The sequence below is a fragment of the Rhineura floridana genome, chromosome 9 (genome assembly GCF_030035675.1).
Source record: "Rhineura floridana isolate rRhiFlo1 chromosome 9, rRhiFlo1.hap2, whole genome shotgun sequence".
NCBI lineage: Eukaryota > Metazoa > Chordata > Lepidosauria > Squamata > Rhineuridae > Rhineura > Rhineura floridana.
Window position 1 is genome coordinate 120,665,959 of NC_084488.1, and position 26,536 is coordinate 120,692,494.

Consider the following 26,536-nt stretch of genomic DNA (forward strand, 5'->3'; position numbering starts at 1 on the left):
TGTAAAACTGCAGGTTCAAAAGGGGCCAGACCCCCACCCAATGCTACATAGCTATAACTCCTCTGTGAAGCCAAATCCCAAAGCTGTCTCTTGAGCAGATGGCAGCTGCAGACTATACCTGATGGGGATCATTCCAATCATGATGAGGGGGAAGATCATCTTCATGTAGGGGAGAGGAGACATCCCGAACCCACAGAGAATGAGGAGCTGGAGGACTTGCAGGCCTGTGAAATAGTGGATCTTCCTCTGGGGTACCCGGCGGATGTAATGCGTTGGAGGGTAGGCTGTCTGGAAAGGACAAACTTGTTAGCATCAAGTGAGGGCAGGGATTGTGACTGCCATACACCCCCTCAGGCCGCGAGAGATGTTTCTAGAAGAAGAACTGTGAGGAGAGCTTCTGGCCTTTGAGGAAGAGACATAAAAGATTTCGGGGCAGGTGGGGGTGAGTGGGTGAACCTGTCAGTTTGGGTTTCTCTCAGGCATCAGGAAAAACGTCCTAACTGTTAGAGCCATACGACAATGGAATCAATTACCTGCAAAGGTAGTGGACTGTCCAACACTGGAGGCATCCAAGAGGCAGCTGGACAGCCACTTGTCAGGAATGCTTTGATTTGGATTCCTGCGTTCTGCGCAGGGGGTTGGACTTGATGGCCTTATAGGCCCCTTCCAACTCTACTGTTCTATGATTCTCTCTCTCTCTCTTCACTAATAGGCAAAAAACCTTGCGGTTTAAGAACGTACCTATAGCCCACAGCTATTCTATCAAACTTTAAAAAGAAGGGAAATTGGGCAGCTATAGTGAATGCACCAGGGGAGCAGGAGACCTGAACTGAGATATTGGACTGCCCTACAAATTGGTCAAAATGCAAACACAATTTCAGTTGGTCTTTCACAGCCCAATCCACTTCCTGTGTAGCTTGGAAGAATTTGGTAACATGTGCCTCTGAGCATCATGTTTGATTGGCCCAATGTCACCCAGTCAGCTTCATGGCTGTGTGGGGATTCGAACCCTGGTCTCCCAGGTCGTAGTCCAACACTGACCCAGGGAAGGGGCAGGGAGTGGGAGGGGAGGAGATTGGGTGGGTGGGCACTGGGCAGAGGGGAAGCCCCTTTCCTTTCCAAAAGGAAAACATTGTAAACAGAATCATTCTTTTTCAGGCTTTCCCCCACCTTTTTATTCTACAGCAGACACATGTAGCCTCCCACCAACATTTAAACCAAAGCTTTCCCTGGCCACATCCACACCAGGCCTTTATTTCACTTTGGACAGTCATGGCTTCTCTCAAAGAATCCTGGGAAGTGTAGTTAGTGAAGGGTGCTGAGAGTTGCTAGGAGACGCCCTGTTCCCCTCACAGACCTTCAATCAGTGGCTGACTGTTAAACCATTCTCTCAGAGGAATAGGAGTCTCTTAGCACCCTTCATAAACTACACTTCCCAGGATTCTTTGAGGGAAGCCATGACTGTCCAAAGTGAAATCAAAGTCTGGTGTGGGTGTGGCCCCCTGATTAGCTAAGCTCAGCAGCTGTGAGGCTTTTAGAACTCTGACAGTTGGTTCTTACTGAGCATGCTCTGCGTTATCATTGGGTTCCACCCAAAATTTATTAAATTAATTAAAGCCAGGCATTTTTTCAACTTTTCAACTGCAGAAGATGAAGGTCAGAGTATGGGGCAAGGTCAATATTAGGATTACAGGTACTCTGTGAACATGGCTGATTTTTAATGAATTTCAACAGATTATGAGAACTCTCAGAGAAAAAAGTCCAAAAGGGCTCTGGAGTCCCCCCCCCCTCTTTTTACACTTTGAACTGTCTATTCTCTGTGACTGTTTTGTGTATCACCATGAAAATTGACAGGGTTGTTAAGCAAGCGTTCAGAACTATAAGTTTTGTAAGGTTTTGTTTTGAAATGAGCTTATGGGAAGCCTCAGAATGGCCTGGGGGGTATTTTCAATTTAACACTGCGGAATGTGAAATATCCCCGCTGGCTATAGTATACAGTCACTCTCGTGGCTGTATAATATATATGTATATATATATACATTAAAAAAGCCTCTTGAGCAAAGAGTGATGGCTATGCCCTTGCATAAATAGAGGGCATGGCCAAGGCCACTTCTTATGCCAGGAGGTGAGAGTTGCTGTTTTTTCCTGGACCGGATGGCCAGGACTTCTTTGCTGGCCCCTCTCCAGTGGCATTTTGCCCGGAGCCTTTTGCTGCAGAAGCACATTCAAGACTGCAAACAGGGTGTGAGCAATGAGGCTGGGGAGTGGGCAGGGGTGGGAGATCATAAAAAGCAATCAGAGATTATTTAACAGCCGTGTTTTTCAAGGTACGGCAATCAACTCATTATTATGAGCTTCCTCAGGAAACAGAGGCCGGAGGGCCGCTCAGCTCCTTATCCTATGTGGCCAAACGCCGGCTTGCAAGCCATCCGCCCTTGCACTTACCTGCTCTTTCAGCAGAAGGGCCACCCTTTCAAAAAGCTGGTTCCCGTCGATGGAGGTCAGGGCGATGTACAGGAACAGCCCGTAGAGGACGGGCTTTGGAATCAGCTGCAGTGGGAAAGGCAGGAGCAAGAGGGAGAGCCCCACCAAGAAGTTGGCCACCAAGGTTGTCAGCCGAGTCTCTTTCACGCTCACAATCCTGGCAGGGGAGAAAACATAAAGCGGGATTTGTCAGAAAGCAGCAAAAGAGCCCGTTGCTGTGAGTGGTGGTGTGTGTGTGTGTGTGAGAGAGAGAGAGAGTGAGTGAGTGAGAGAGAGCAAAGAATCACAGAGATCCAATCACAAAGACCTTGGGGGCATCCACCACTTGATGGCTGTTTGTTGGACAGGGATGTGCTAGAATTCTGCTCAATTTGGATTCGGTAACCAAATTTTCCATTAATTCGTTTATTCTCTTTCCTTGCAGATTGGATTTTTATGTAGTGATTTTCCAAGGCTATTTTTGATTTTTTTTAAAAAAAAATATCCGCCCTCAAATATCGATATTAAGAACAATAATTTTATGTATATTTCCTTTCATTTATCAATATTTCCTTTCACTTATTAATATTTCCTTTCAAAATTATCGATATTAATATCAATATTTTTTGCAAGAAAAAAAAACCAGATCAGGAAAAGCAGTGACTAGTGGACAAAGAATGAACTCGACCTGATCCTGGCCTGTTAGGGTCCAATGGAATGCGTTTGAACCGGCACTGGCCAACAGATCCCATCGCTAGTGTTAAGCATTGATCACTTGCTGGCTACTTGCTGGCTTGTATGTGTGGATGAGCCACCACAAATCAAACAACGCAGCCTGAACTCTAAAATTTCCTTTTTAGCAGGAGTCAAGCCCTTGGGTAACCAGAAGCAGCAGGTGATCTACATGCATGTGTGAATGAGTCTCATGGTACATCACAGGACTGTTCAAGAGCCGGGGCTCTGGACCGCAGCTGGGGCATTTCTCCACTTTTTGTTTTAATTTCTATACAGACCATAGTTTAGTGGTCAGGCTAGGAAAGACCCCTGCCTGAAATCCTTGAAAGCCATAGTTAGTAAAACAATGCTGAGCAAAACAGACCAGTTATCTGACATGGTATAAGGCAGGTTTCTAAGTTCACCTATATTCTATGGAGATTAGAGGATTCTATGCAAGGTTGGGATTTGGTGTTATGTGAAAAATTCAGCATCCTGAGAATATCTTCCAATTTGTTTTTTTTAAAAACCCAAGATTCTAGCCCTTATGACTGCAAATACAGACGTGAAAGTATATGTACAAGTTTCTAGCCCCTTTGATGGCAAATACAGTCTTGAAAGTGTATGTGTAACATCTGGAGAAAACTTCAAAGGAAGCACAGGGCTAAATGGGTTTTCCAGAGTTCAGGGAGGAAGGCTTAGGTGAGCCACACAGCTTTTTCCTTCCTTGATTAGCAAGCAACACAATTTGCTTAAATTGCATAATTTATACAGGTCAGAGGCCCTACTTCTTTTGATGAGCAATTAAAGTGGTTTTTCCCCCTACCAACGAGCAGACAAGGCTCTAGTGATTCCTTTATTCATTGCCCACATTCAGAGCTTAAAACTAATTTAGACTTTGCAGCCTGCTAAACAAAATCCCTCTGAACAGTCCAAATCCCTTTTTCTGCCTTTTAATCCTCTCTTAGCGGCAGCTACCAGATTTCAGAGGGCATTGATTTCTTTTGTTTTTGTACCTTCAACCCGCCCCCCCCCCCAAAAAAAACCCAACCCAACCCATATGAAAGTCAAACAATCAAACATAAGCTCAGTGGAAACAAAACCAGTGTCTATTCTTTCAAAAACCCATCTCCCCAAGCAGCCAGGCATTTTGATCAGCTTCAGGGATTACCTTGTTTACACCACAAATCAAACTTGTGCAAAGCGTAATTCCTAAGGAGTAGTTAGGAACTTCAGCCCTGATGCGGATTATGGGAGCTACACTGACAAACTCCCATGATAAAATTGCAAACTGGTAGGTTCCCCACTCCCCTGTAAACACTCCTGTGCATAAAGGTGTTGGATTTATTCATTTTTTCTGGCAATATTCTTAAAGTTTAAAATAGATCTGCCTAGCTCAGTATTGCCTACAATAGAGCAGCTCTCCAGGATTTCAGACAAGGGATCTTGCCCAGCCCTACCTGGAGATGCCGGGGATTGAACCTGGGACCTTCTGCATGCAAAGCAGATGCTCTATCACGGGAGCTAAAGAGTGTGTGTGTGTTAGGGACAGGGAGAAATTTGATTCAGTTTGCATTTCAAGCCAAATCAAACTCGTACTTTCCAAAACAATATCAGAACCGAAACACAACCAGCCTTCGAAATTCACACGTATTCAAGCAGTTCACCAACCAATGTTTAGCAAAATGCGTACATGAGGGATTGAACCTGGGACCTTCTGCATGCAAGGCAGATGCTCTGCCACTGAGTTACGACCCTCCATTTCCTTCTCCAGATGGGCCAATAAGACTGCTTTCTGTGTCCCTAACCCTGGTCATTGGTCATGCTGGCTGGGGCTGATGGAGGCTCACGTTTCCCCTTGAGAAGACAGATCCACTAATTCCAGAAGGCTATTGACAAGCAACAAAATACGGCTATTGAACATACTGGTCGGCAGATCAAAGTGTTTCCATTAGGCACAACTGGAGGGGGAATGGGTTGATCTGCTGATCAGTTGCAAAATCTCTTTGAAGTGATTTTTTTTTAAAAAAACAACAATCAGGTGGCTCCCACCAGGTTTTAAGTAAAAAGAGGCAGGGTTTAACTAGCACCACGAGCTCCCGTTTTCAGAAGCGAGAGAGGAGGAGACACACTGAAACCGGCGGAACAGTGAGTGTGTTTCTACCCTAAGAAGCATCTTGTACGATCAGACCACAGTTTTAGGCTGTTTACTCCCTAACCTTTAAAGGACCTTCGAAGCACATTTTCCCACTTCACAGAATTACAATTCCCAACAACCTAAGGGGCCTATCTATGTAGCTGTTCAAAATGTGGTGGGTTTTGTTTAGCCAGTCATTTAATGATTGTTTTGTATTGCTTTTAAATGTTTTCATGCTGCTGTACACCAGCCTGAAGTTTTGCGAGAGGGTGGTATATAAATACTTTTATAAATAAATAAATGATAATCTTCTTCTTAACAACAATAATAATTAGATTACTGTTTGTGAAGGGTTTATATTTATTTATTTTTAAAAGTATTTATATACCATCCTCTCGCAAAACTTCAGGGTGGTGTACAGCAGCATGAAAACATTTAAAAGCAACACAGAACAACAACAACAATAAGAACATAAGAACATAAGAAGAGCCTGCTGGATCAGGCCAGTGGCCCATCTAGTCCAGCATCCTGTTCTCACAGTGGCCAACCAGGTGCCTGGGGGAAGCCCGCAAGCAGGACCCAAGTGCAAGAACACTCTCCCCTCCTGAGGCTTCCGGCAACTGGTTTTCAGAAGTATGCTGCCTCTGACTAGGGTGGCAGAGCACAGCCATCACAGCTAGTAGCCATTGATAGCCCTGTCCTCCATGAATTTGTCTAATCTTCTTTTAAAGCCGTCCAAGCTGGTGGCCATTACTGCATCTTGTGGGAGCAAATTCCATAGTTTAACTATGCGCTGAGTAAAGAAGTACTTCCTTTTGTCTGTCCTGAATCTTCTAACATTCAGCTTCTTTGAATGTCCACGAGTTCTAGTATTATGAGAGAGGGAGAAGAACTTTTCTCTATCCACTTTCTCAATGCCATGCATAATTTTATACACTTCTATCATGTCTCCTCTGACCCGCCTTTTCTCTAAACTAAAAAGCCCCAAATGCTGCAACCTTTCCTCGTAAGGGGAAATAATAACAATAATAATTGGGCCCAGAATTCTTTGAGGGGAAAAATGTTGTTTGAATGTGCTTTAAGCATATAGTGTGTATGCAGCCTTAATATCCTGTTCCATATGGAGGCCAACCAGGTGCCTTTTTGGGAAGTCCATAAGCAGGGGTTGAAGGCAAGAGCCCTCTCCTGTTGCTCCCGCCAAAAGCTGTTCAGCAACATAGACTGCGTATGAACCTGGAGGTTCCACTTCACCACCATGATGAATAGCCACTGATCAATCCAGCCTTCCTGCCATTGTCTAATTCCGCTTTTAAAGCCATCTAAGTATCAAAACACATTCACTATTCTGCTGGTTCCACCTCTCTTCTGAAAACAGGGGCACTTGACGCTAGTCAAACCCTGCCCTTTTTTACTGTGAAGCCTGGTGGGAGCAGCTTGAGTGCATTTTTTTAAATTCAACCTCAAAGAGATTTCACAACTGATCGGCAGATCAACCCGTTCCCCCTCCAGGTGTGGCTAATGGAAACGCTTTGCTCTGGGGACTAGTGTGTTTACAGCAGAAAATGCAGGTAATACGCAACCCAAGACAGATGTACCTAACTACAGGTGCCCTCTAGTGGCCACACCATTAAAAAAATTCTGTTCACTAGTAAGAAGGGCTGATTCTGTGCTGCAGGAATCACAAAGTTTATGGGGTTTGCATGGGTGAAGCGCCTTAAAAAAGGGAGGTGGTCTTTCTTCTCCCCATAACTGACCCCAATGCTGTTCATCAACTTCAAGAGAAGGGGCAGCTCGGTTTTTGTACTGCAGGCTCCTGAACTCTGGAATGCCCCCAAACACCTCCAATACCAACCTTGGATTTTTCCCTACTTCCTTTGAAAAAGGGACATCTTATCTCATTTCTTCCCCTCACCCCACTGTCTTCATTTCCTTGTTTGTTTGTTTGTTTGTTTGTTGATTGATTGATTGATTGCACTTGTATACCGCCCCATAGCTGAAGCTCTCTGGGCGGTTTACAGCAATCAAAAACATTAAAACAAATATACAATTTAAAACACATATTTTAAAAACCATTTAAAACACCATTTTAAAATTTAAAACAATATAAAAACAATTTAAAACACATGTTAAAATGCCTGGGAGAAAAGGAAAGTCTTGACCTGGCGCTGAAAAGATAACAGTGTTGGTGCCAGGCACACCTCGTCAAGTACATCATTCCATAATTTGGGGGCCACCACTGAGAAGGCCCTCTCCCTTGTTGCCACCCTCCGAGCTTCCCTTGGAGTAGGCATCCGGAGGAGGGCCTTTGATCTTGAACGTAGTGTATGGGTGGGTTTGCAAGCGGGCCAGAATCGGTTTTATATGTTCGGACTGTCTGGTTCCTGTTACCAATCTGGCCGCTGCATTTTGCACAAGTTGCAGTTTCCGAACCGTCTTCAAAGGCAGCTCCACGTAGAGTGCATTGCAGTAATCTAATTTGGAGGTTACCAGAGCATGGACAACTGAAGCCAGGTTATCCCTGTCCAGATAGGGACGTAGTTGGGCCACCAACCAAAGTTGGTAGAAGTCACTCCGTGCCACCGAGGCTACCTGAGCCTCAAGTGACAGAGATGGTTCTAGGAGAACCCCCAAGCTACGAACCTGCTCCTTCAGGGGGAGTGCAACCCCATCCAGGACAGGTTTATACATCCACCATCTGGTCAGAAGAACCACCTACTAGCAGCATCTCAGTCTTGTCTGGATTGAGCCTCAGTTTATTAGCCCTCATCCAGTCCATTGTCGCAGCCAGGCACTGGTACAGCACATTGACAGCCTCACCTGAAGAAGATGAAAAGGAGAAATAGAGCTGCGTGTCATCAGCATACTGATGGCAACGCACTCCAAAGCTCTGGATGACCGCACCCAACAGTTTCATGTAGATGTTGAACAGCATGGGGGACAGAACTGATCTCTGCGGAACCCCATACTGGAGAGTCCAGGGTGCCGAGCAATGTTCCCCAAGCACCACCTTCTGGAGGCGAACCGCCAAGTAGGAGCGGAACCACTGCAATGCAGTCCCTCCCACTCCCAACTCAGCCAGTCTCCCCAGAAGGATACCATGGTCGATGGTATCCAAAGCCGCTGAGAGATCAAGGAGAATCAACCGAGACATACTCCCCCTGTCTCTCTCCTGACAAAGGTCATCATAGACATCATAGGCTGTTTCCGTGCCAAAACCAGGCCTGAAACTCGACTGAAACGGATCCAGATAATCGGTCTCATCCAAGAGTGTCTGGAGCTGGCCTGCCACCACTTGTTCGAGGACCTTGCCCAGGAATGGAACATTTGTTACCGGCCTATAGTTATTAAGATTTTCTGGGTCCAGGGAGGGCCTCTTCAGGAGTGGTCTCACTACCGCCTCTTTCAGGCAGCCAGGGACCATCCCCTCTTGCAGAGAGGCATTAATCACCTCCCTGGCCCAGCCAGCTGTTCCATCCCTGCTAGCTTTTATTAGCCAAGAAGGGCAAGGATCCAGCACAGAAGTGGTTGCATGAACCTGTCCAAGCACCTTGTCAACATCCTCAAGCTGCACCAACTGAAACTCATCCAAGAAATCGGGACAAGGCTGTGCTCTGGATACCTCGCTTGTTTCACTTGCTATAACACTGGAGTCTAAGTCCTGGCAGATGCTAAAGATTTTATCCTGGAAGTGCCTAGCAAATTCATTACAGCGGGCCTCCGATGGTTCTACCATGTCCCTGGGGCCAGAGTGTAATAGCCCCCAGACAATTCTGAAGAGCTCCGCTGGGCGGCAGATTGATGATTTGATAGTGACAGCAAAATATTGTTTCTTTGCTGCCCTCACTGCCCCTAAATACAGCTTACCATAGGCACTTACCAGTGTATGATTGCATCCACTAGGAGTTCGCCTCCATCTGCACTCAAGCCGTCTCCGATATTGTTTCATCGCTCTCAGCTCTGGGGTATACCATGGAGCCGTACAAGCTCTACACAGGAGAGGGCACTCAGGAGCAATCATGTTAACCACCCGGGTCATTTCTGTATTCCACAGTTCAACCAGGGTTTCGACAGCAGCGCCAGCCCTATCAGCTGGAAAACTCCCCAGAGCCCTTTGGAAACCATCCGGATCTATTAGTCTCTGGGGGCGGACCAACTTAATAGGTCCCCCACCCTTGCAGAGGGGAAAAGCCGCTGTAAGTCTAAACTTCTGCAAGCAGTGATCTGTCCATGACAGAGGGACTGATGTAAGGCCCCCCACATTCAGATCACCAACTCCATGTCCAGATGCAAAACCCAAATCTAGAGTATGCCCTGCTACATGTGTTGGGCCAATGGCATATTGGGACAGTCCCATGGTTGTCATGGAGACCATGAAATCCTGAGCCGTCCCGGATAAGGTGGCCTCGGCATGGATGTTGACATCCCCCAGAACCAACAGTCTGAGGGATCTCAACAGTACACCCGAGACCACCTCTGTCAGCTCAGCTAGGGAGTCTGTTGGGCAGCGGGGTGGGCGGTACACCCAACAGAATCCCCAGTCTGTCCCGCTGACCCAACATAAGGTGCAAACACTCCAGACCAGTAGTCACATGGACAGGGTGCTTGCAGAGGAAGATGGAGCTCCTATAGATCACAGCAACCCCCCCTCCCCGACCCTCAGGTCTACACTGATGCTGGACCAGGTACCCTGGTGGACATAGCTGGGAGAGACTGACTCCCCCCTGCTCACCCACCCAGGTCTCGGTTATACATGCCAGATTGGCTGCCTCATCCACAATTAAATCGTGAATGAGGGAGATCTTATTATGCACCAATCTGGCATTTAGCAGCAGCATCCGGAGGCCTGAGAGCTGGCTGATAGAGCAACCAACAAACCTGCAGGTGTGGGGAGGACCGGAACAAGGCACAGCCATTAACTGTCAAGGCCCCGTTCCCCTTACCTGGCAAGTTCTCCTCACAATGTCATATCTCCCTCTACCCGTCACTACACTTATTGGGCCCCCCTCAAATCTCCCCACTTGGCTCTGAGTCCTCTCTCCCAGGCACATAACTGAAGACCCAGAAAAAGGCAAACAAGGCAGGAGCCACCTCAGCCAGCTGGCTTATATATACTCCAATATTGTAACAGTTGAACCTAATGAGGTGTCCAGAGCACAGTCTTGTCCTGTTTTATTGGATGAATTTCAGTTGGTACAGCTCGAGGACGTGGACAAGGTGCTTGGACAGGTGCGGGTGACCACTTCTGCTCTGGACCCTTGCCCCTCGTGGCTAATAAAAGCTAGCAGGAATGGAACGGCCGGATGGGCCAAGGAGGTGATCAATGCCTCTTTACAAGAGGGAGTGGTACCACTCTGCCTGAAACAGGCGGTGGTGAGACCGCTCCTAAAAAAATCCTCCTTGGACCCTGAAAACCTTGACAACTATAGACCGGTAGCAAATGTTCCATTCCTGGGCAAGGTTCTAGAGCGAGTGGTCGCTCGCCAACTCCAGGCTCTCTTGGACGAAACTGATTATCTAGATCCATTTCAATCGGGCTTTCGGCCGGGGTTTGGTACAGAAACAGCCTTGGTCGCCCTGTATGATGACCTGTGCCGGGAGAAAGACAGAGGGAGTGTAACTCTGTTGGTTCTCCTGGATCTCTCAGCAGCTTTTGATACCATTGACCATGGTATCCTTCTGAGGCGTCTTGCGGATTTGGGAGTTGGAGGCACTGCTTGGCAGTGGCTGCGCTCCTATCTCGAGAATCGTCTCCAGAAGTTGGTGCTTGGGGAGCATTACTCGAATCCCTGGGTACTCCAATATGGGGTCCCGCAGGGTTCAGTTCTGTCCCCCATGCTCTTTAATATCTATATGAAGCCGCTGGGTGAGGTCATTAGGAGATTTGGAGTGCGTTTCCAGCAATATGCTGATGATACGCAACTCTACTTCTCCTTTTCATCTTCTTCAGGTGAGGCTGTTGATGTACTAAACCGCTGCCTGGCCGCGATAATGGACTGGATGAGAGCTAACAAACTGAGACTCAATCCTGACAAGACTGAGATGCTGTTGGTGGAGGGGCTCTCTGTCCAGATGGTTGACGTCCGACCTGCCCTAGATGGGGTTACACTCCCCCTAAAGGAGCAGGTCCGTAGTTTGGGGGTCTTATTAGATCTGCTCCTGTCACTGGAGGCTCAGGTAGCCTCGGTGGCACGGAATGCATTCTACCAGCTTCGGCTGGTGGCCCAACTACGACCCTACCTGGACAGGGAGAACCTCGCCACAGTTATCCATGCTCTGGTAACCTCTAGATTGGATTACTGTAATGCACTCTACGTAGGGCTACCTTTGAAGACGGTTCGGAAACTTCAGCTGGTGCAGAATGCTGCGGCCAGAGTTCTTACTGGGACAAAGAAATTTGACCATATAACACCTATTCTGGCCCAACTGCACTGGCTACCAATATGTTTCCGGGCCAGATTCAAAGTGTTGGTTCTTACCTATAAAGCCCTTAACGGCATCGGACCGCAATACCTGGCGGAACGCCTCTCCTGCTATGTATCTACCCGCTCGCTGCGCTTGACGTCGAAGGCCCTTCTCCGGGTTCCAATGCATAGCGAGGCCCGGAGAGCAATAACTAGAACTAGGGCCTTCTCAGTAGTGGCCCCCGAATTATGGAACAACCTCCCTGACGAGATACGCCTGGCGCCTTCTTTGTTATCTTTTCAGCACCAGGTAAAGACCTACCTCTTTGCCCAGGCTTTTTAAATTTAAATTTTAAATTTCAAATGTTAATTTTAATTTTTTTTTGTTGCAATCTTGTTTTCACATATGTTTTATAGTGCATTTTATTTATACTCACTTGTATTTTAACCTGTTTTTATTGTTGTACACCGCCCTGAGAGCTTATTGCTAAAGGGCGGTATAAAAGCACAATAAATAAATAAATAAATAAATAAATAAATAAATAAATAAATATACCCTCCAGAGAAGGGACAGGTGGAAAAAATCAGCCACAGCTGGCTGAGTACCTGGGGCCTGGTCCTGCAAGGCGTGACCCCCGCAGAGCAGAAGTCCAACCGGGAAAGGGTGGTGGTGGTAGCAGCAGCAGCAAGCAGGCAGCAGCAGCAAACGGCTCTCTTTCCCTGGATGGTAGTGTTCCCCTTCCTCCTACAGGCACTGGGCCTCTGTTTCGGGAGGTTCCTACTCCTCACATGTCCAACAATTGTGCCCCTCCAGGTGCTATGGGACTACAACTCCCATCAGTCCTAGCCAGCAGGGTCAGGGATGAAGGGAGTTGTAGTCCAGCAACATCTGGAGGGCACCAGGTTGAGGAAGACTGTTAGAAACAGTCCATCTTGTCTCTGTGGAACCCCAACTGTGTTGCTTGAAATTATCCTATTTTTTAAATAATGCATGCTTGTTTCTATTTTGTAAGCCGCCTAGAAAACTTTATTTTTCTAGGCAGGGCGCGTTTCAAGTCCATGGAGAAAGTATTCAAGGCCCCATCTGCACTATACATTTAAAGCAGTATCATACCGCTTTAAACAATCATGGCTTCCCCCAAAGAATCCTTGGAATTGTAGTTTGTTAAGGGTGCTGCGAGTGAGGGTGCTATTCCCCTCACACAGCCACAATTCGAGTTCCTTGGGAAGACGGATTGACTGTTAAACCACTGTGGGAATTGTAGCTCTGTGAGGGGAATAGGGCTCTCCTGAAAAAGGACCCTTAAGAAAAGACAGTTCCCAGCATTCTTTGGGGGAAGCCATGTATAATACTGCTTTATATGTACAGTGTAGATGTGGCCTAAGCAGAGCCTGGAAAACTTACTTTTTTGAACTACAGCTCCCATCAGCCCCAGCCAGAATGGCCACTGGATAGGGCTGATGGGAGTTGTAGTTCACAAAAGTAACTTTTCCAAGCTCTGGGGCTAAGCAGTATTTTAAGAGCTCCTTTCCTGGCATTTCACCAACTAGACAATTAAAAGCCTGAGCCAGTTCAGGCTTCATAGAATCATAGAATAGTAGAGTTGGAAGGGGCCTATAAGGCTATCAAGTCCAACCCCCTGCTCAATGCAGGAATCCAAATCAAAGCATTCCCGACAGATGGCTGTCCAGTTGCCTCTTGGATGCCTCCAGTGTCTGACAGCCCACTATCTCTCCAGGTAATTGATTCCATTGTCGTATGGCTCTAACACAGCCTTTCCCAACCAGTGTGCCTCCAGATGTTGTTGGACCACAACTCCCATCTTTCCTGACCATTGGCAATGCTGGCTGAGGCTGATGGGAGTTGTGGTCCAACAACATCTGGAGGCTGGTTGGGAAAGGCTGCTCTAACAGTTAGGAAGTTTTTCCTGATGTCCAGTCGAAATCTGGCTTCCTGCAGCTTGAGCCCATTATTCCGTGACCTGCACTCTGGGATGATCGAGAAGAGATCCCGGCCCTCCTCTGTGTGGCAACCTTTCAAGTACTTGAAGAGTGCTGCCATATTTCCCCTCAGTCTTCTCTTCTCCAGGCTGAACATGCCCAGTTCTTTCAGTCTCTCCTCACATGGCTTTGTTTCCAGTCCCCTGATCATCCTTGTTGCCCTCCTATGAACCTGTTCCAGTTTGTTCAGAAGAGGACAGAGGTGGAAACAAGCCTTTACAGCAGTCTTCGCCAACTTGGTGCCCTCCAATGTTTTGGACTACAACTCCCCAGGCAGTGCACGGCTGTGCTATGGCAGTTGTAGTCATCTGGAGGGCACCAGATTGCCAAAGAACGCTGTACTGGGTGTCAAGAAGGGGCCTTTGAAGGAAGGAAATCCGCACAAATACCTGCTCCTATACCTCGGCAGTACCTGCCTCAAGTGTTTCTGACATAATGAGGCAACCTGAACACTTTTATAATGAGGAAACGCAGAAGCTTCTGGCCAAAGTGCAGTCGCAAGTTCACTGAGGCTTAGCTGGGTTTAGAAAAGGCACTCATGCCTTGGATGGTGCACGGCGTGAGTAGAGGATTTCCAAGAAAGGAAGAGGACACCAATAAGAACATAAGAACATAACAAGAGCCTGCTGGATCAGGCCAGTGGCCCATCTAGTCCAGCATCCTGTTCTCACAGTGGCCAACCAGGTGCCTGGGGGAAGCCCGCAAGCAGGACCCAAGTGCAAGAACACTCTCCCCTCCTGAGGCTTCCGGCAACTGGTTTTCAGAACCATGCTGCCTCTGACTAGGGTGGCTGAGCACAGCCATCATGGCTAGTAGCCATTGATAGCCCTGTTCTCCATGAATTTGTCTAATCTTCTTTTAAAGCCGTCCAAGCTGGTGGCCATTACTGCATCTTGTGGGAGCAAATTCCATAGTTTAACTATGCGCTGAGTAAAGAAGTACTTCCTTTTGTCTGTCCTGAATCTTCCAACATTCAGCTTCTTTGAATGTCCACGAGTTCTAGTATTATGAGAGAGGGAGAAAAACGTTTCTCTATCCACTTTCTCAATAAATAAAAAAAGAGAGGAGGATTTTGCCACAGATTCACAGGTCAGAGAGAGTTTTAAATTGGGGTGGGGTGGGGTTAGGGGGAGGAGAACAACAGATGCTTTTCAACAGCTGGCTTTGAGGCACAACCTGAAAAAATCTGGCGGTCTGAATGCACTGAATGCACCTCCGGGACAAGAATGAGTCCAGTGAAAGCTGAGGAGAGGCTTTGGGAAAGCTCAGTGGGCAGAGCACCTGCTTGGCATGAAGAAGGTCCCAGGTTCAACTTCCGATGCCTCCAGTTAGAAGGCTCACAGAAAACAATTTTGAGGTTTGAGGGGCTCTGTGATGTCCCTGTATTTTAATATCTGTAAATATGGTAAGTGCGGGTTTATTAAGTGATATATGGTAAGTGACTGAGTAAGAGCGGGGAGTACATGGGCTAGAATGCTGGAGAATGTTGGATGATGATTGGCTGAGTGTTTGAATGGCTGAAGGTATAAATGAGAGGATGACAGTTGAACTGTGCGTTGGATTATATTTGGGGGGTATTTAGGCAGAATATATATGACTGGAAACATAAAGAGTGACACTAAATGAAACCATAAGCTTGTTGAACATTCCTAAAGTAATCTTGTTATTACCTGGTGTTATCAAATAAATACTTTTATTGGTTTACCTAAAGCCTGATACTTGGCTGGGGATACACAGACCAGAAGGGAGGGCAGGGTAATTACCAAGGCTGGAGGGAAACAGTATCAAACATATGGTGCAAGCGGTGAAGGGAGATATTGTAACATCGTCAAATATCCAGAGCAACCCAGGATTGTATGCTTTATAGACAAAGATACAAGGAGGGTTGTGGACAGCAAGGGCACCCAGACACAAAGAAACAAGCCATAGGGAGACGAAGGCAAAGTCTCTAGCAGTATTGTTTACAGGGAGTGACTGGTGGTGCTGCCTAGCAGTGGGGTCTTGTGAGAGCGTGTGAGAGAACAAATAAAACCCAGGATCCTGACTGGAGGAACCTAACAGGTGGTGGTCTGAGGTGGGATCCTCACAGGCTCCCTCTGAAACTGATGGGAGTCAACAGTAGTGGCAATTGGCTCCAGGGATGGCTGAGAGCTGGCATTTTAAATTCCTTCCAATGCCCTGGACTGCCTAAAGTGGTGTTACTCCAGAGCATTCTGGGAAATGTAAATGGTGGTTCACAGACCTGGAGGGGGGGCTAGGGAAAGCATCAGTGCTAGCGGGTCCTCCTGGGCCCTGGCAGATGCCCTAGGATGCCAGGTGCCGATGGCGGACTTGAACACAGATCAATGGTCTCCCTTAGTATAACGTAGATTCCTAGGCTTATGGCTGCGCGGGGATCCACGCAGAGGCCTCTACTCCAATCACGACACCACACCAGTTCAGTCTTAAAAGATATTTCATACACTTGATTTTGCAGTCGCTATGTGGTCTCCATCAACCCAGAGCCCTCTGACTGCTCAGGCTGGGACTTTCAACAAACAAAACAAAATGGCCACCCACGACTTACGTCTCATAGATGTGCCCATTCTCAACCCTCTCTTCCACGTAGGCCAGAGCTCGGACGTGCATCGGCGAGTGAGGGAATGCAGCGTGGATCCACGGCAGCCCAAAGATGGAGAGCCCTGTGTTGATCAGAGCTACAAGGAGGAGGTCCCAGTGATAAGCTGTCCCCTTCACTAACCTGAAATAAACTCTTGTTAGTAAAGTTGTAAATGGGTGCATCTTAGCCAGGCCATAGCAACAAGCAGTCAAAAGTCGGAACAGCCCCCAGTGTAGAGTAAGCTGCTTGTTCACACAGAGCATCAGGCACCTACCACTCTGGAAGGAGACAGGAAGTGCAAATTTGAGAACCAGTTAATTCTCCCTTTACAAAACAGAGATGACCCAAGAAGCAGTCTTGGTCTCCTCAGGCCAGCCTGCACTGGACCCATAAATGATTTCTAAGCTTGTTAACATTTAACATTTGTTTTGTTTCAACAGTTTATATATCGCTTATTTACAATCATCTCTAAACAATGTACAAGAAGCTTAATACGATAAAAAATATTTTTTTACTGGGAGAAAGGGTGAGATATAAATCTAATAAATAAATACATAAATAAAAATAAGTTAAAACTGTAAAAGCAGAATCCAGTTAAAATGTCTGCAGGAATAAAAAGAAAAAAGTCTTCAGTGAGGTGCTGGAAATTCAACAGGGAGAGAGATTCTGTCTGACTTTAGTTGGAAGGGAGTTGCATAAAACTGGGCCTACAATATCGAACACATGGCTCTCGGGGTATATGAGCTGTGCATCCTAGTCATGGGGAATCACTAACAGGGACTCCCTCAAATATCTCAGTGAGCGGGCAGGGATATAAGGAACCAGGTGGTCCCTGAGGTATCCTGGACTTAAGTTGTTACTAATTGCAAATTAATTATTGATCCAAGTAGCTAAGCAGGTCTGGGTCTGGTCAGTATCTGGATGGAATACTGATTGGGAACCACATGTATGCCGCCTTGGGTTCCGTGGTGAAAGAAAAGCAGGGTATAAATGTAACAAATAAATAATATCTCTTGCACAACCAAAGCTCAGGTCACAGGTAAGACTCAGGATTGTCTGAATGCTTCTTCCCCAGTCAGCTTGCATTCAATGGCAAAACACTGTCAGGGTTTGAGTTTGAAGGCTGCTTCTATTGACATTTTTTAAAAACGCATGCCATCAAGCAAGAGAGACCAAGAGATTGCTGGTGACATGCCTCTCGGTAAAAGCCGGTGTGGTGTAGTGGTTAAAGCCGAGCTAGCCAACTTAGTGTCGTCCAGATATTGCTGGACTTGCAACGCCCATCATCTCTGATCACTGGCCAGGCTGGCTGGGGCTGATGGGAGCTGGACTCAGACAACATCTACAGATGCCAAGTTGGCCACCTCTGGGCTAGAGTGTGGTGACCAGGACCTGGGGGACCAGGGTCCAAATCTCCACTCAGCCAGGAAGCTCCCTGGGTGGCTTAGGGCCAGTCACTTCATCTTGGCATTTGGCTCAGGACAGCTTCAAAAGCTCTCGCCTTTAACCCTAGCTCAGTAAGGATCAGTTGGAGCTTCTCAGTGGCGATGGCAACGGTCATTCTGTATCTCAGCATTTACACCTTCCCCTCTTTATCACTTGACAGAGCCCAAGATGGAGCCCCGACTCCAAAAAGAGGGTCTCAAGCTAAGCCCCCCGGAAAACAAAGAGGTGTATGAAGATTGGGGCTGCTCCCCAGGAATTTTGGAGATCAGAGCCTTGTGCCTGTGTTAGACAGCTCTGTGTGCTTCTTTCTGGACGCTTGTCTAGACCTGGTTTCCAAGTTCGAGGGACCTCCTTCCTAGAAAATGGGGCACGGAGCCCTTGGTAGGATTGGCCAAGGCCAAGACAATGGAAAGTAAGAATTGCGGAAAGACCTGGAAGACCACGTGTCTTCCTGCTGGAGATGGCACACATCAACATGTTAAAACAGCACCATATAAAACAAAATATTTAAAACATTTAAATATTAAAGCCCTTTTCTTTTTTACTGTCTTAATGTATTTGTATGCTTTTTCTGTACGTCGCTCAGAGTGACTGGACAACCAGCCAGATGGGCGACTAACAAATCTAATAAATAAATAAAATAAATAAAGCATTTAAAAACATAATGTATACAGCTAATAGGTCATCCCTGAACTGATGCTTTGCAGCTCTTCTGTCGGGGTGAGGTGGTTTTATTATCTGATGGACAATGTCTGTGTTGCTCTGTACTGTATTGATTGGGGGGAATTTTCGTATATTTTGACTGCTGCAAGACGCCTCGATCTTTCCTTTAGAGAAAGATGTCTAATTAATCCACTTAACTAGCTTGGGGCTTGGATGCACATGTGAAAAAGCTGCAAACATGAAAGAGGAGGGTGAGAATTTGGTCATATTTGGAGTGGGGCAGGAGAAGAGGAAAGCGATTGCACCCAGGAACTTGAAAAAATTGAGCCTTTACACTCTGGTAAATTCTGGTGCCCACAGCCATCAATTTTACATCTCCCTCTCTCTCTCTCTTTATAAAGTAATACAGGAAAGATTCAGAAAGCCTCCTGTTTGATAACAGGAAGGAAAACAAAAAAACCTATCACAACCTGCCCCCCCCCGTTTCTGACACTCTGCTTGATTCTATTTGATACCGAAACATCAAAGGGAATTCTAGAGCACTGCAGATTCCCACTTCTGAGCCCATGCATAAATCAGGGCTTGCAGCTAGATAAAAGCAAGGCCCCATTATACTTCTTAGAATTATTGAATCATAGAATAGTAGAGTTGGAAGGGGCCTATAAGGCCATCAAGTCCAACCCCCTGCTCAATGCAGGAATCCAAGTTAAAACATTCCCGACAGGTGGCTGTCCAGCTGCCTCTTGAATGCCTCCAGTGTTGGACAGCCCACTACCTCTCTAGGTCATTGGTTCCATTGTCGTATGGCTCTAACAGTTAGGAAGTTATTCCTGATGTCCAGTCAAAATCTGGCTTCCTGCAACTTGAGCCCATTATTCTGTGTCCTGCACTCTGGGATGATCGAGAAGAGATCCTGGCCCTCCTCTGTGTGACAACCTTTCATGTACTTGAAGAGTGCTATCATATCTCCCCTCAGTCTTCTCTTCTCCAGGCTAAACATGCCCAGTTCTTTCAGTCTCTCTTCTTAGGGCTTTGTTTCCAGTCCCCTGATCATTCCTATCCTACTTCAAGTTTGCCTGCCTGCTGGACTCCACAGAGGGAAATACAAGCATCAGGGAAGGCGCCTCTTGGAATTTCTTTGTAAAGCAATGGCTACTAGCCATGATGGCTGTGCTCTACCACCCTAGTCAGAGGCAGCATGCTTCTGAAAACCAGTTGACAGCAGATTTCAGGTATACACTGACTGGTAGCAGGCTTCAGGCTAGGGACATTGCCAAGCCTATCTGAAGATGCCACTGGAGATCAAGCCAGGGACTTTCTACATGCAAAGCTGATGCTCTACCACTGAGCTACGGCCCTTTCCCTAAAGTGAACCAAGGAAAACGCCTTGGGCTTGAAGCCTGAATGCTGAGGCTGGGTCCTGTCTCAGTGGCAAAGGTGGCTGATATGCAATTCTGCCTATGATTGAAAAGGATTTCGGATACAATCTCGGAGATCTACATTCATCTCTCAATTCAGACGACATATTTAGCATGACTTCTACTTAGCAGTGACGCTGAGCTGGAACCCAAAATGTGATCTTTATTGAGATACTGCACTCTTTCAACTGGTTAGAAGCAAAACATAAAATAAAAAAGTGAGCATTTGTGTTTGAGTCAGTCAGTTTGCTTCAGCCTTCTAGGTTAGGTGTGGGAAACCTTTGGCCCTCCAGATGTTGCTGAAGTACAACTCCCATCAGCCCAGCAAGCATGGCCAATGACCAGGGATTATGGGAGTTGTAACTTCTGGAGGGCCAAAGGTTCCCCACACCCATTCTAGATGAACACACTGCAGATGCCATGCTTATCTGCCTTAAGCAAGGTTTTTTTAATAAAAGCGAGGATTCTAGAATTCTGTGTCTACTCCTCATAGCCAGGGGAGTAGAGCCTGATGTGGAAAAGTTACTTTTTTTGAACTACAACTCCCATCAGCCCAATCCAGTGGCCATGCTGGCTGGGGCTGATGGGAGTTGTAGTTCAAAAAAAGTAACTTTTCCAAGCTCTGCTCCCAGCATACTCCCTCCCTTTCTGTGGCTACCTGAAAGCTGCTTGAAGTGGAAGAATTATAAACAGAGCAATGAAACCTATAACAAAATAAAAATAAAAAATTACCTATTCTCCGGGGCGTTTGTGAGTGATGCCACTATATTCTGCTCAATGAAAAAAAGCATTGACAGCAGGAACCCCAGGCCCATCGCGCTCATAACCGAGCCAATGGAGAGATCTCGAAGAGGAGCCAACACAAACAAGCTCTCCGACGGGTTGTAGTTAAATTTAGACACTGAAAAACACAAACATGCATAACATTGGCATGCTATAAAGCCTTCTTCAGAGGCTGATTTCACACTGTCACTTATTTTGCAGGCAAATTTAGGTTGCAGAATTAAAGTGGACTTGATGTTCTTGTGCAACCAACCCGCTTTCCAAAAAAGCAAAAAGCATTTTTGTGGTAAGAAAAGTGGTAGGGTAATGCACTGGGAAATTGGTGGGATAACGGCAATGATGGGCAATGTCACAAAACCTTGGTGCACACAAGTCAGAATGAATGCTCAATAAACATCAGCACTGTGTAACTTCCACACAAATTTTGTGCAAGCAAATCTGGATGAATGCTCAATAAATACTTTGTCTGGAACAGCCCACTCGGGGAGGGAAACTGCTAGTTTGGAAAGTATTGGAACAAAGTGAGCCGTCCATGCAATCATATTGAATTGGGGCAGTTTTAGATGACAAAGTAGCAATTCAATAGCTGCAGTCATCTGTAAGGAAAATGCAGGCTTGCAAACTCACTTTGTCAGTTTCACTGCACTGGAGGGGGATGGCGCAAATCTCCTCATTGTAAATCTCCTCATTTACAACTAACCATTCTGGCTCAGCCTGCCTGTCATATACAAATTAGGGCAACTAGCCATGCCCCAAACATACACATTAGCTGCAGCCTTGTCTGCAATGTGGAGCCTGGTCCTGACAGAGATTGTTCCTCCATTATCATTTCACAGTAGATGTATTGCTAAAGAATATTACAGCTTGTTTAGAAGATCATTGCTCCACCTAACTGTGATCCTTGGCCACAGTTTGTTCAAGACCTCCTAGAGATCCTTGGTTGAGGCACTGACTCTGTACTTCTCCCTCACCCTTCCCTCAACCCCTTCAGGACCTTACAACACTATCACTACCCCCCCTTTTTAAATGCTCAAGCAGGCCTGGACCAGAGATGGTTGAGGCAGGATTCCCATCTAGTTCTGTGTTCTTCAACCTTGGGTCTACATCATTGGATGACAAATCCCATCATCCCCAACCATTGGCTTAGTTGGCAGGGGCTTGTGGGAGTTGTAGTCCAACAACAACTGGGGACCCAAGGTCATAGAACACTTGCCAGAGCAAGTTGACTAGCAATTGCAATGCATGTTTTCCCTGTCCTCTGTATGCAGCAAAGAGACCCGCTGGCGGTGGTTGTTTGGGGTGCATGTGGCATTAGAAATAACGGTGCCAGAGCAATACTCAGAAGCTGGCCAACGGCTTTGAGCAAAACACCAGGGCTAAATCTTTCATCCCTCCAATGCATGGGCCAGTTCTAATCTCAGCAGCCGAGGCGTTTCTGAAGTTGTTCCTTTGCAAGCTACGCAATGGGTATTTTTAACACCCTGTGTAGCTGCTTATTGACAGGTGGCAAGGGAGCAATTGTCATCAAGGAAGTCATCACAAACACACACCAAAAGCTGCCCACTTTCCACTTCTGAATGGATGGAATGATGGTCACAGGGGGTGTGAGGGGGAGAGGGACATTTCTTAATTCACTTCCATTCATTTCCTCACATTTCCCATTCGCGTCATCGCTGGGACATGCAATTCCTGCCTCCCTCCGACCTTCCTGGTATGGAAAAGGTGATCCATTTGGCCAAAAGGGACCTTGGATAATTTTTTAGATTTCCTTGCGCATCTGATAACCCTGCCAGATGTTCCAGACCATTAGCACGTTTTAATTAGGAAAATATAAAGTGGCAGGGGGGAGAAAAGCACAGGTCAAACTCATCACCTCTACATCTGTATGTTTGCTGACAACCCTTCCTGCCTCTGGCAATTAGGCAAATCCTTTTGTTCCCTGCCAGAATCATCCAAAGGATCAACTCTTAAAAAAAACAAAAACTAAGAGCAACAATTTAATTATATCAAAATTAAAGTAAGATCTGTTTTTATGATGTTTTAAAGTGTTTTTAGCGCTTTGTTGCCACCCTGGGCTCCTGCTGGGAGGAAGGACGGGATACAAATCATCAAATAAATAAATAAATAAATAATGGGCTGGAATAACTCACAGGGACAAAACAAGCCCTGTTGATCCCATCTCATTTGATAAGCTCATTGCATGAATTAATGCTGATTGCGAACTCAGAACATAATTACGTGGGTGGGACAAGAGAGGAAGGCAACCTCTGGGGCTGGGGAGACACGTTCGGAGCTGTAACCTCAGACTTGCTTGCATCCACTGCCTTCCCCTCTGCTAAGGAATTAAAGAGAAGAAACATGTTGACTTACTTTTTATTTCCTTGAAGAAGTAAGATCCCACAAAGGAGAAGGTTAGGACAGAAATGGGTAAGGCACAGTCGGACAGGATTTCACGGACTCTGGCGTGCAAATAAGGGCTGCAACGATTTCAAAAGTATCCAGTCAGGGCAAATGCAGACGTCAATTCTGCTCCAGGTTTTTAAAATGCCAGGACAATGTCTCAGCGTGAAGTACTTCTCTGAGGTGGCACCTGGCGGTTGGAAGGTGTTGCAAGGACAATCTTTGCTAGCTGCATTGGCTTAGAAGGAGGTTGCAAGGCCAATGGGCCACCCAATGCTCAATGATGTTGAATGCGGGAAGATTCAGGACAGACAAGATCATAGAATCATAGAATAGCAGAGTTGGAAGGGACCTATAAGGCCATTGAGTCCAACCCCCTGCTCAATGCAGGAATCCAACTTAAAGCATTCCCGACAGGTGGCTGTCCAGATGCCTCTTGAATGCCTCCAGTGTCGGAGAGCCCACTACTTCTCTAGGTAATTGGCTCCATCGTCATACAGCTCTAACAGTTAGGAAGTTTTTCCTGATGTCCAGTCGAAATCTGGCTTCCTGCAACTTGAGCCCATTATTCCGTGTCCTGCACTCTGGGACGATCAAGAAGAGATCCCGGCCCTCCTCCATGTGACAACCTTTCAAGTACCTGAAGATAAGTACTTCTTCACACAGCACATGCTTAAGCTATGGAATTCTTTCCAGCAAGAGGCAGTGATGGCCACCAACTTGGATGGCTTTAAAAGAGGATTACAGAAATCCATGGAGGATAAGGCTATCAATGGCTACTAGCCATGATGGATGTGCTCTGCCTCTATGGTCAGAGGCAATATGCTTCTGAAAACCAGTTGCCGGAAGCCTCAGGAGGAGAGAGTGTTCTTGCACTCAGGTCCTGCTTGCAGGCTTCTTTTAGGCACCTGGTTGACCACCGTGAGAACAGGATGCTGGACTAGATGGGCCACTGGCCTGATCCAGCAGGCTCTTCTTATATTATTATGGTAGTCCAGACCCCATGTATTCTTGGGGCTGATCAGCTCTTGGCTGCTCATGCCCACAAGGTTATCAACACAGCATAGACAGACGTGCTGAGCATGCCCTGAGTTACAGTCCATCACCAGAACATGCCCCTTCACTAGGGATGGGTAAATCTGTTTTCCAATCTTAAATTCACTTCCCCTCATTACTACAAGTTTGCAATTTTTTAAAAAAGTCCTCATGAAAATTCTTCAGTATTTTAGTCTGAATTTCTCATAACACACACATGTGATTTTGACTAATATACACATTTTTACAGAGCTATTTCCCCTAATACAGCCTTTCCCAACTAGTGGGCCACCAGATGTTGCTGGACTACAGCTCCCATGGGAGCTGTAGTCCAGCAACATCTGGTGGCCCACTAGTTGGGAAAGGCTGCCCTAATACAATGCATTTTCACAAAACCATGCATTTTTATGCACGCCTCGCTCCAGTAACCAAATAAATAAAATAAATAAATGTATTACTGTACACACGACATGGGGGGAGAACTGCACTGCAAAATTCGGAGGTGTGTGAATTTCGAAGGATGGCCGCGTTTCAGTCTTTGTATTGTTTTGCAAAGTGCAAATTAGGAAGGTTCACTTTTAAATATGAACTGGATCAAATTTCTGTGCCATCTCTACCCTTCACTACATATTATTTTATCCCAGTTGGTATCTGTATTGCATTTGAATTTTTGATATATGTGGTAGTGGTATTTTAATTCCTTATACATGCAATTTTTAAAAAAAAGTTTTTATATATGCAAGCGTTCTGTACCTCTTTTTATCATATTGTAAATCACTTTGGGAGGTTTCAAGAGAAGTGATTCATAAAAAAATTAGTATTCCTTCAAAACCATTTCCATGCTTAATTCTGTTGCAATTTTTAATCTTCATAGTCTTATTCCCATTTTCACTTGGCTTTTATAGTACTCAGTATTTTTTTATCAATAGGGACAGATTTATCACACAGAGCTTCTCTAAGCATGCATTTCATTTTATCCTGTATGTGTTGCCTAGGAAACACATAACTCTCAAAACTATTACAATAATTTACTCTGGGGGAAGGACTCATTCTGATGATCTGTGACAATTGCATACAAGTTTCACAAGGGTGTGCTTTTTTACATACAGTATAATCCATTTGTTAGCTTTATACCTACACAGAGATTATTACAATTGAAGTATTTGACTAGATAAGCACTTTTTGTGTCAATTTAATATTCCTTAATTTTTTTCTAATGAAGAACAGCCTAAGATTGAAATAAGTATTTGGACGCATGATGGGTGAACCAACTCAGGACTCCTGCTCTTTCTAGGTTAGTACTGACTGTTCTGACGGGCATCAGTCCTCCAAAGTGTGGTCTTAGCCCTTCTATCCTTAATTTTATTTTATTTGCTTATTATATTGATGTAAACCAGCTCAAGAACATTGTCCCCTGGGAGGCTTTTAGCATAAAATGAAAAAAAATACACTTAAGTTTTAGTAATTCTTTCCAGCAAAGAGAAGACCTAAAGTAGATTAATGAACAAATATATAGCACATGAAAAAAGTTCAGAACGCTGAACACACAGGTTTTTGAAAGACTTGGAGATGCCAGGGATTGAACATTGGACCATTCTGTATGCAACACATATGTTCTACCATGGAGCTTCAGCCGCTCCCCTTCAATCTAATGTACAAGGTTTTTATTTATTCATTATTTGATTTATATCCCACCCTTCCTCCCAGCAGGAGCCCACGTTTGGTATGTTCTGGTATGTTTGCAACTAACTGAATATTGGTACTGGGTCTGGCTTTAATATTCCATTATTCTAAATCAAGGGTAGGGGACCAGTGGTTTTCTAGAAGTTGCCAGACTACACACTCCCATCATCCGTTGACTATTGGCCATGCTGCCTAGGTTTGATGAGAACCACACTCCAACAGCATCTTGCAGGTCACATGGAAGGACATTTGCAAAGAACTCCCCTGAGTGTAACACGTGACATACCTTTTCTTAAACTGATACAGCGTGTGACCAAGCCAAAGGGTTCCCAGCATCAGCATGAGGCTGAGCACAGCTGTCTCTCGTCCATCTTGCATGGTGGCAGGTGGGCCATCTGTTTGGTTCCCCAGTGCTGAACGTTCAGCGGACACATTCAAGAAGAAGGTAGAATTATCGACTGGTGTGCTGGGCGGTCTCGAAAAATGGTAGTAACTTGCAAAAACTAAACACAAGTGAAAATGAAAAGATTTTAATAACGGCCAGGCCTACAGCAGTCATAGCTAGGGATGGGTAAATCTGTCGATTTCGGTTGCTCTCGATTTCTCATTTTTGCAGCCTGAAGTTCAATTCTCTACATTTCTGTATCAGTTTGCTTTTTTTTTTTTAAAAAAGAGTCCACATGAAAATGCACTAGAATTTTAGTGAAAATTTCTCCTAATCTAATTATTTATTTAATTTATATCCCACCCTTCCTCCTGACGGAGCCCAAGGTAGGAAACACATCAACAACAA

At 45.8% G+C, this 26,536-nt stretch overlaps 1 protein-coding gene across 8 annotated transcripts in view; it reads right to left on the bottom strand.

Annotated features, from left to right (window-relative positions):
• SLC4A11 (solute carrier family 4 member 11) overlaps window positions 1–26,536 on the bottom strand; it is a 202,550-nt gene that overhangs the window by 3,391 nt on the left and 172,623 nt on the right. For all 8 annotated transcript variants that reach the window (XM_061583520.1, XM_061583521.1, XM_061583517.1 and 5 more), the window contains 6 exons: window positions 26,030–26,246; window positions 22,996–23,102; window positions 20,575–20,743; window positions 16,283–16,456; window positions 2,446–2,641; window positions 119–288 (listed from right to left, as the gene is read on the bottom strand). In XM_061583520.1, coding sequence (XP_061439504.1) covers window positions 119–288; window positions 2,446–2,641; window positions 16,283–16,456; window positions 20,575–20,743; window positions 22,996–23,102; window positions 26,030–26,246 — 1,033 coding nt within the window. The remainder of the gene's footprint in view (window positions 1–118; window positions 289–2,445; window positions 2,642–16,282; window positions 16,457–20,574; window positions 20,744–22,995; window positions 23,103–26,029; window positions 26,247–26,536) is intronic.